General features: G+C 37.9%; 1 protein-coding gene across 2 annotated transcripts; it reads right to left on the bottom strand.

Moving 5' to 3' along the window:
• Window positions 1-393: 393 nt before the first annotated feature.
• Window positions 394-10202, bottom strand: atp6v0a2a (ATPase H+ transporting V0 subunit a2a). 2 transcript variants are annotated; one of them, XM_036214488.1, is made up of 21 exons: window positions 9888-10202; window positions 9516-9750; window positions 9250-9328; window positions 7771-7868; window positions 6115-6252; window positions 5810-5907; window positions 5604-5730; window positions 5438-5520; window positions 5271-5364; window positions 4981-5193; window positions 3793-3943; window positions 3560-3699; window positions 3312-3469; window positions 3141-3231; window positions 2939-3057; window positions 2480-2690; window positions 2289-2408; window positions 2096-2209; window positions 1901-2018; window positions 1615-1786; window positions 394-1345 (listed from the first exon to the last, which is right to left on the bottom strand). In XM_036214488.1, exons 2-21 carry the CDS (start codon window positions 9624-9626, stop codon window positions 1243-1245), a joined length of 2538 nt encoding a protein of 845 aa, XP_036070381.1. In that variant the 5' UTR covers window positions 9627-9750; window positions 9888-10202; the 3' UTR covers window positions 394-1242. The 2 variants fall into 2 exon arrangements, with proteins under 2 accessions (XP_036070381.1, XP_024155265.1); XM_024299497.2 differs by having other exon boundaries at window positions 5810-5886; window positions 9516-10202.
• Between the last annotated feature and the right edge of the window lie 618 nt (window positions 10203-10820).

The following is a 10820-nucleotide window of genomic DNA, read 5'->3' as shown; positions in this document are numbered from 1 at the left end:
TGTAGTGGCAATTGATTGAAATGTCTAGTTAAGAGTGTAACACTTCTTGTTTGCAGGATTCTACCTTTGTTTTATGTTTGAACTTTCTGAGACGCTAAAATGAGAATTTAAGTTGGAATAAAGTTAAATTCAATAAGATTGAATACATCAGTCTGTGTCCAAAGATTAGGTGTTGTTGTAGCTCAATGGGTTAAGCAGCCGTCAGCCAATGTAGATTGGGGATTTAGATCTCAGTCTTGACAGTCATTGTGTCCCTAGATGAGACAAATGCATACATTGTCTTGAATTGCACAAAAACTACACAAAAGTTTTGGATAAAAGAATCTACTAGATAACAAATAAATGTAATCACTCATGCCACAGAGTAAAACACAACAATAAACCACAACTGCATTTTAACTTGCTTGCATTACTCAAAACTTTATTTAACACTGGAGAATGGTAAAATATTTGACTCTTGTACGGACAGCTGAAATAAATACCATGGAATATCATTAATAAACACCACTAGCGGTGAAATCAAACAGCTAAGGCGTCTTAAGCTACTCTAAAGTACTTGATGTTTTCCAGTCAGTTACATGGAAGATTAGGTACAATAAATGCATCAAAAAGTAAACAAGCAAATTGTTGATTTTTTTTTCTTTGCTTTTTTTTTCATTTGGCATTATAAGTCAGTGAAAACATTAATTCTACAATCATTTCTGCAAAGTGCTTTGTGAAAGTATGTCCCAAAAATAAAAAAAAGGCTCGACATATCTGTGAATTCAATGCCTGCAGCTTTTCTTTCTTTTAAAAGACGAGGGGGGAAATAAAAGTGAGTCATCCTCGTAATCAGAAATAATTTTTGTATGGCACTACGTCAGAAAGCTTGGGGATGTTTTCACTTGGCTTTAAAATTTAACTGTTTAAATGCCATGTGGTAAAAGAAAAAAAAAATCCGCTTACACAGCACAATGCAAATAAAATGTTTAAATACACCCCAACTGGTATGAATAGTAGAAGTATTAAGAAATCCTGACCCAATAGATAAATAATTCATAGAAGGAAAACTTTAGGCCTCTCCAGAGGTTTGCTGGGTACAACAGTAAGGCAGTCAGCTTAACATTTAAAAACCAGCAAGGTGAAAAAGTTGCTACAAGAAATGAGCTTCGGTTGAAGGTTCGTTGTCATTATCACAGTGTCAAATGTCCGATTCGCCGGCGTGCTTTCCCGTGTTCAAAGTCTGCTCCTGCATCAGAGAGCTTAAAGGAGGCCTTCCTGCTCGAAAACAGACGGCAGGAGGGAGAAGTCGAATGGTACAAACTTGACACCGGTCCCATGGTAGAACTTATTCTGAAACTCCACCCTGAGGTTAATGATAAAAGCACAAATTAGTCAAGTACATTTGATTTACATTTGGGTTTTAGTAAGTTTCTGTGGAATTTCTTAATTTTTAATGTTATTTTTTAAAGTTGTGACTGAATTTTTTTTATAATGTTTTATATGCTTTTTTTGTTGCCTATTGTTTCCATTTCCTGCTTTAGCTTTGTACTTTAAAGGTGCACTCATTAATCAATGTAGTCCAAACAACACAGCACCAATTCATAACATCATTTTATAAGTATTGAGTCTCACCAATGAAGCCGGAGAGCGTGCAGGAATGCTGACAAGCCTTCCATGACGAGCAGGATGGACACAGTAAGTGTGGCAAAGAGGCCAAACACCGGGACCAGAAACACCACCCCGACTTTTGTGGTGATCTTAAAGCCCAGACGCATCACCATGGCCCACAGGACCTCTGACAGCTCTGAAATTAACAGAAGCAAAGCCCGCAGAGGCAGAAATTAGTCAAAAGAAACAAAAGAAGCTGCGGCAGGAAAAAAAATGCACAGTGTGCACTTCTTTTCTTGGTAGCACTTACGAGCGTGAGCTAAGCTGAGAGCCCAGAGCCGCAGGTAGGAGGCGGTGTTGGAAATGCAGCCCAGGCAGAATTCGATGGTGTGGATGGCCTGGTGCAGACACACGTCTGCAAAGTCGAACTGCAACACAGTTCAAACAGAACATTAGTGATCAGAAGAAAAAAAAAGGAACTTTTGTGTGTGTGTGAAATGAAAACCTGTTTGGGGAGAGGCTCTCTGTTGCTCACTTCGTCAAATCCCTCCTCTTCATCATCGTCATAGGATGGAGTGATGGAGTTGTCCTCGCTTGCGCGCCTCACCCTCTCGTAACCCTGAGGAGTGGCCAGAAACTTAAAGTCAGTTTCTGAGTATTAAAGTGAAAAGGCAGTGGTACGTTTTTCTTCAACCTACTCTGCGTCTCCGCAGACCTTTGCCTCCCCGGTAAAGCCAGTACAAGTAGAGCGGCTTTCCTAACAGCAGTACAGGTACGGAGAGCATAGCTACCAAAAGCAGGAATATCTGCAGCCCGGTCTGTGGAATCACATCAACACGGTGAAGCTTCAACAAAGTGTCACAAAAACATCTGAGGTGCAAACAGGCACCTGTCCCGGGTACAGAGGAGTGATGTCCTTTCCCTGCATGATGAACATGTTGATGAAGTGGATGAGGATGCTGGGAGCCCGGTTGGACTCTCGCGCACTGAATGCCAACCACTTGTAGAAAATCATGAAGACCAGGTAGCCAAAGAGACACAGCAGGAAGAGAAGCTCCGGGAGGAACAGCAGGTAGACATTAAATTTTTGTTTAAAGTGCCTGAAAAGAGAAAATAGTAACAGAAAAGAAAGAATTCCTTCAAATTATTCAAAGGAAAATCTGTTTTTCAGCAAACATGTGGAAGAGTTTGGTGCGAATGTAATAAACGTGTTTTCTTTGGAAAAACCATCTTCTATATCCTACTTATTTCACTAAATAGCTTAAACATCTTTATTGTCTTAAATGATAATACTATAAAGTAAGTCACGAAGAATCAGAGAAGAAAATGAAATACTTTGGTGACTTACAGGTGGTTAAAGACACTCAGCACCACACCGAAGCTCATGTGAATGACTCCAACGATGACAGACATCTTCATCTTGTACGAATTGAGGAAGGACAGCCGGTTCACCGCCATGTTCCATATCTGATGAAAAATTCCACAGAATCAGGGTAAAACAGAGCCAGCAGTTTCTGCACTGACCGTAGTTTCTGAGGGTTTTCACTCACAGGATCGATGCCAAAGGGATAAGGTCCATTAAAGACACCACTGACATTAGGGTCCATTGTGAGCAAAGCATTATTTTGGAGTGTTTTGTTTCTGTTGTGTTTACAAAATGAAATTTCTTTAGATATAGTATTTATTTTTATATATTTTGAATAATTTGTATTAATACTCACGTCCATTGCTGGTTCGTGAACATCGCCTTAATGCTCCACCCAGAGCCAAATATGTTCAAAGACTTGGAGAAACAGTCGTTGTAAATGAGTCCGGTGTAGACAGAAAAAAGCCCCATCATCAGGATGATGTAGCGTCCATTGAAAAATGTGGTCCATATCTAAGAGTCAACAGAAAATCAATGACCAGATCCAGCTAATTAGTGAAAGATCTAAGTCTGTTGTGGAGGAAGCAGGTGGATCATTCCCACCTCGTTATTGGACCGCTTCTTGTTCTGCTTCTTCTCCGTCAACACCATCCACAGGGCGAAGAGGCTCATTACGATCCCGTGACCGAGGTCACCAAACATTACAGCAAACAGGAAGGGGAATGTGATGATGGTGTAGGGAGCTGAAAGGAGACCAGCAAGTGAATGCTTTATATGCTGTTACTCAGAATAAAACCAAAAGGTGTCTTTTTATCCTTTAGAAAACATGATCTTACCTGGGCTTACCTCACGATAATCCCCCACCCCATAAGCTTCCACAATGCTCTGAAACCCAGATGTGAACTTGTTGCTTCTTAACAGGGTAGGTGGAGTATCAGTGCAAGGGATGCGATTCACAAACGAGGGCACAGTGGCGTCCCCTTTTCTCTGATGAAGAAGACAAGGAAAGTAAATATTTCAGTTGAAATAAGAAATATCTGTATTAGAATCTAATCTGAGTATTATAAAGACTCTTTAAATTTAACATGCAGTATGTAGGAAAAAGATTTTTGCAAATGGGAACTTTACAGCAAACCTAAATGAAAATATTTTCTTACATTTTAAAACAATTAAAGCCTTGGATTAAAGCACAATTTCCAGCTGTTTTATTGAGTACATATAAAAAAATCAAGTCACAAATGCACATCCCTCAAACTAAGATTATTTTGTTAGTGAAAAACTTTCTTAATAATATTATTTTTATTGCAAGGCAGAAAATAAGACAATTTTTCTTGAAACAAGGGTCTTTTTACTGTATTATGACGCAGTTTTTCATGTTTGCAAATTTGTTTACAACAGAAAAAGTTTCTAAATCTCATGATATAATTGCTTGAATAATAGAAAAAAAATATTTTTAGCAACTGCAAACAATTTCTCAAGAAGTAACAGATGTCTGTTTTCCTCAGTCCTGCTGGAGCATCAGTCTGAGTGAATCTTTCTCCACAGAACATGTCAAAGTGTGACGTCATTCTCAGTGATTTCCTTTAAATCTGACTCAAAAAGTTGTTTTTAGAGGCTTTTTTAAATGAAGTTTGGACCAAAAGTGAATTCTGCATTACTGTTGTGAAAATTTTACAGTAAACATTCCACAACAATGTACTGTATATACTACCTCAATCTGTCAGTGCTCATTCCATCCATTGACTGCATATAGAGAACTGGATGGAGCAGGTGTGATGTCATCGATACGAAATGTCTCACCTCTGCTCCAAACAAATTAAGCCAATTTGTCACCATTTTTCCACGATACGGACATTGCCAAATGCAATTATTTTTATGTATTTACTTACTTAATTGGTTCTTGCTTTTGTTGGTTCGTTGCATTTTTAGATAATCAGATTTGGTCTTTTTGCCAAATTTCTCAGTTTTTATGTTGATAACAAGAATAAATAAAAATCAAACACTTGACAGTGCATAACACTCACCGAACCTTCTTCCAGAGCTCCTCTTAGCTTTGCTAAATCACTGATGGGGCACCACACCTCAGCAATCAGACACTTGTTGGTGACGTCAAAGCTGCAGAGGTTGAGGATGTGATAGATCGCTTTCATCTTTTTCACCTGCACGACCCAGCTGAAGGCCGACTCCGACGCTTTCTGCAGAACCTGCCTCAAGTAATCTTCAGTGCGATGAAGCACCTGCAGAAATCAACAGGTAAAGCAAACACACATGCATGAACCATCCTCCTATCATGGATGAAAGGCATACTTCTTACATTGTTGAGGTCTTGGATCCGGGTTCTTAAGCTGTCCAGAACATCTGCTCTCTCCTCGTCATTCTCAGGGTGAGGATATAGGTGGCAGTGGTAACTGAAGAAAGAACAAATACATGTTATTCATGAGGAGCGGGTGAAAACTAAAGTCGTTCAGTGGAAGATTTTACCAGTCGCAGATCTTCTGAACTTTCTGTCCAATCTGGTCCCCCCAGAAGGAGATGAGAAACACCACACTTTTGCCTATTTCGCCCTGAAACCACACAGATCAGAGACATTATAGCAGCATGGTGTTAAAAATTATTAACATTGGCTTTAGAAAAGCATTAAACTCACCGTGTCGAGATCAGTAAGGCTCTCATCCACTTCTGCGTAGCTGAGGATGGTGTAACCTTTACACACTCTCCACAACATGCGCTCGAAGGCCTCCACCTTCACCCGCTGGATGAGACCGGAAATGAACCTGCAATCGGGAGAGATCAGAATAGCTCCACGATGTGTAACCGCATCCTCTGATGTAAATAAATGAGGCTGCAGCTCACCCCAGCTTGGCTCCCAGCCTCTGCATACCAGTGCATCCTCCAGCAGAGTCCGTTTCCATGGTGGGGAACTCTTCATACTGGGGACCAAGAGCCTCATGCTAGTTACAAAAGGGAACATGTTTCTGTTGGAACAGCGGGGTTTTGCCTCACACAGCTGTGAAAGCTGCTGCTGCTGGGAGAGTCTGGATGAGTCAGGTTGTGCCTGTGACGGCGTTAATGTGACCTTATCTTTAATTAAGAGCTACAAGATCCAGTACACGACAACTAATGAGGATGAACGAGCGGCTGAATGTCGACTCACTCACCCGGGAGCGGCTGTGGATGAAGGTCTGAGTGATCTTCAGCATGTGTGTGTATTCGGTGAGCTCCAGGAGATTCCGCTGAAGCTTTTCCTTGTTTTTCGCCACCTCACTGAGCTCCATCTCCAGCCTCTGAAGCTGCTCCTGGATTATCATGAGGTTCACATTTCAGTTTACTAGCAAAATAATCCATTTGTGTGACTTTTGCTGAAAAAAAATATCACTTTATTTACTTCAATTTAAAAACTAAAGTATGCAAGAACAAGACTTTTTATCCAACGCCTCTATATCATTTCTACTTTACATAATTGCAACTCTTTACTGCATTCGTTTTTCAGGCATCACTGCTTGTTTACTAAGGTGTCAAACGAGTTAGAGCTAGAGGTTGTTAACAGTTAACATAGGAAATGGTTAACTTGGACCCAAACAAAAGTCTGGTACCATAAAACTTAAGATGTGCAGAAAAAAGCTGAAACAGATGGCCAAATACATGTCTTTAGGAACAACACAGTAGCACAGGTTAAAACACTAAACTTTTTTTCACACTTTCTGCTGTCGAACCTTCACAGATTTAACATAAATTGACAGAACAACAATAATAAAGGACAAACTTTGTGGCTGCAAGTTTTTCACAAACAGAAAAACTCTTAAAATATTAAGCACAGGTCTGGATTCAAGTAAACATTCAGCAGAAACCACAAAAAGCACAAAATGTGTGAAAAAACCCAAAAATACATGAATAATTGATGAAAATCCTACAAACAAACAAAAATGATAAGACAATTCAAGCATGTTAGGTTGCAAATCATTTTCAAAAATTTCCCTTATTTTATATTTTTTTAAATAAAAAAGAAAAGTGTAGCAGTGAATCGACAGAAAATATTTAATAAATCGTAACACTTTAACTTTTTTTTACAACAAAACCCAAAAATAAAGTAGGTATAATTATATGCAAACTACTCGTGATTTTTTCCAACATCCACAATCAGAGTGCAGTGGTAATAAAACAGTAATAAAACCAATAACATGTTTTATAACTAAAACAAAAAATGATTTTTCCATTCAAGGTAATGTTAAATTAAGAGGAGTCCTGGATTTAATGGTACCTTGTGAATTAGGGACATGCGGCTTGAAGGGGTTAAGAGAAGTCACCACTTTTTTTAAATTTTATTTTATACAAAAAATGGAAAATTGAAGAATTTATTAAGAAAGGCACCATCTACATATAGCGCCCTTGTGTCCTGGTGTGCTTTTTCTTTCATTTTCTGCTGATGAAACAACTTTCCTCTCATCAAACAGCTACAACAGAGGAGACTTTTTCCACAAGAGACGAGAACAAGCACCCATAGGTGCTACTCTTTTGTATCATTGATTGTAGAACAGCATCTTGAATAAAAATAAATAGATAAAAAAGAGAATGTGGATTGATTAAATGGGCAGATGATCTAACTGGAACAATCATTTAGGGTGGTTGCTTAGCAACTATTATATTAAAATAGTTGCATTCAGTAAGATTAGAAACGACATCAAATATATGTATGTGGATTTCATGACATAACATGCAAAAAAAAAGAATGATATCAACAAGAACAAAAAAGTCATGATATTGGACATATTTGTTGAACATAACAAACAGACTAAAGAGACTGTTGAGACTCTTACCATGATCTCAAGGACTTGTCTGGGTGGAGGAGCCAGGGGGCTTTCATCCTCCTCTGGAACAGCTATTCTAGCCTTGTGAATCTCCCTCAGAAGATAACCTGGGTTTAAAACAAAAAAAGTGTCATGATTGTAAGTTTAGAGCCATTACAGTGCAAGTGTCACAGGCAGAAGGAACTATTAACAAACTACAATCACTCAGTTACATTCACTAAAAACAACAATTGTAAAAATTGCAGTAGTTTTGCTGCATCAGACTTTTCAACCCTTGATCTGAACGTGTTCACTTTCATTCTTCTCCCAATAACAAAACAAAACAAAAAAAAAATACAGAGACTTTGTTTTCATATTTGCTCAAATGAAATAAATGCATAAAAAACTCAAAATACCAGCATTAATATCAGATTTCTCCAAAATAAATATCAAGCATTCCTATTTCATTCTTCACATCAGTCAAAATCTTGTTTTTGCAGATGAATACAATAGAGATAAGCTTTGTTTAATTGGGTTAAATATTACTTATATATTTGGAAAAACAAGAATTTTAAAAATTGTATTCTTTCTTGATTCTGACTTTTCAGACAATACATCAAATATGTTCAAACTGTTATTCAGTAGAAGTAGTTGTAGTACTTGTTTCATTGGATACTTTTTTAACTACTATAGTAATTATGTGTATTCTTATTTATACTTGAATAATATTACTCTGAAGTAAATAATCTTACTTGAAAACTAGTTTAGGTTATTTTCACAGCCGGAGATTAAAAAAGTAAAACCTCAATCACTAAGGTAGAGGTTTGAAACTCCTGGCCCCTCGGGGTTACTTTGTGCATTTTATTTGATTTTTAGCCATTCTATAACACCTGCTTCTTGTGGATAATTTTGATGTAAAAATGATTCGTAAAACTATTTTTCTCCCCTTTTAAAAGGGGAATTATTGCTAATGAAAGTAGGAGAACAGCAACGCTGGAGATCTTAAGAGCAAGCAACATTTTTAAAAAAAAGAAAGAAAGAAAAGAAAAAACAACTATTTTACAGCAGAGGAGGAGCCAAGGTTTTTGTCTTTTAAAATCTAAAAGAATGAAGATGCCTTACCCTGTAAAATCCAGCATATTTTGCATTTGTTGACAAAGAATTTGGATACATGTTTATTTTTATCTCAAAAAGAAAGAGAGAGCAGATAATCCACTTCTAAAGTCATAAAAGCTCCAAATAGCTGCAAAAATGAGAAGAAATATCCACATGCTCTTTGCAGTTTTGCAGTATTTAAAGACAAAACGACATCATTTCAATCACTTCTGAATTATTTCTGCCTTAAAATTACTTAAACTGTAATACAATCCTGTGATGGAGTGACTGTGTGGCTCCTAAAGTTTGGGGTCCTTAGGGACACTTCAATGGAATAACACTCCACTTCCCTATACAGACTCTTCATGATAAAGGTGTATACCCCAAATCCCAGGTGGCCGGCTGCTGTCTTACCCAGAATCCTCTCCATCTCTTCGCACCTCTTGATTTCGCTGACAAAGCGCCGCTGGAAAGAGCTGACACTGGGGTTGAGCTGAAAGCAGGAGAGCATCTCAAGTCAGGTGTCTGCAGAGAATGCCTGTCCAATAATAAACTACTCTCTGAAATATGCACCTGTTATTCAATTAATATTATAATTTAATAATTTTGGTTAGAAAAATTGTATATGTTTTATTTATTTTCCATATATGGATATTTAATATACATATATTTATACTCACATCTCGAAACTCGACCAGCCCCAGTTCTCCGAGCTCACTAATGCAGTCATATTCCGAGCCGGACTGCAGGAACAATTGCGCCAAGCACATCTCTTCACTCCGAAACACCATCTTTATCTGCCAGACACGCAGCCCTCCTCCCCTGGTAATCTGTCTGCAGCCTGCTGTTCACTGTGAACTCCGACGCCACATCACACCATTCCACCAAACGACCCGCGCGGCTAATTTCCCTCCTCTGAGGATTAATTATCATCAACCATTAATGACTGTTTTAGGAAATTATCCTCATTCTGGCTCAGGTAGCCGCTCCGCTGTTTTTCTTTCTTCCTACGATGACTATTCAATAAAAAAGACGAAAACAAAGACACAAACCTCCCTGATGCACATTTTGCGTCGAGTAACCGAAGAGAAAGGCGTCATCCTATCGGCGTTTTACCTTGAACACCTGTCATTATAAAGAAAAAGATCACTACAATAGGGTAACACGCCACCAGCGTGGACAGAAACGCGCAGACAAACTAGAAAATAAATAATTATCAACCCGCCACGTCAGTAAGTGAGGCCGCAGAGTCACACGTTAAAAATAAGCCCCCAGTCAGAAATAGGCTACGGCCTTTATTCCCTTTACGTCGCCTAGCAATTGACACAGATTGCGTCCACAGGTTGCCAGGTCTGGTTGCCTGCTGGGGAATAATCCGGTTTCCCAGATGAAGAATAGCGACTTGAAAGCTAGGACAATTTAAACACGTGGTGATTGAATTTTGTGATTTTCAATCCCTTAATATACGTTTTTCCTTAGCAAAGTAGCAGATAATAATCTTGCAATTAGGCTATATCAATTCTAAAGTTGATATTGAGGCAAAAAAAAGTATGAAATTTCAACTAATTAAATTAAAGGGCTAAACATAAGCTTCAGAATTGGTGACATTATTACGACAAAATAAAGAGATTTAAATAAATAAAATGGGTTATTCATTACTTTTGAGTTAATAGTTGGTTATTTTTATATTTTGATCTTATCTTCTATTTGAAGTTTCACAATTTCATTTTTGGCCCTTAAAAGGAAGATTGTTTGCATTTTAACATCCGTTTTTTAAGGGGGGTTATTCACAAACCTGGCAACCAGCGCATCCTTTTATTTGGTCTTCTTCACTAGACTTTCGCTTTCTTACAATAAAAAAATACTTTTTTAAATATTAGGATATTTTATTATTTTTTTAGGATTTCAGAATAAAAGCCATGTTTAATTTGAAAAACTTTTGCTAACAAAGGTCTTCATAACAGGAAGCACTGTTTTAGATCAAT

The sequence above is a fragment of the Oryzias melastigma genome, linkage group LG12 (assembly GCF_002922805.2).
Source record: "Oryzias melastigma strain HK-1 linkage group LG12, ASM292280v2, whole genome shotgun sequence".
NCBI classification, from domain to species: Eukaryota; Metazoa; Chordata; class Actinopteri; order Beloniformes; family Adrianichthyidae; genus Oryzias; species Oryzias melastigma.
Note: the sequence above shows the minus strand (reverse complement) of the source record. Positions and strands in the feature narration are given on the sequence as shown.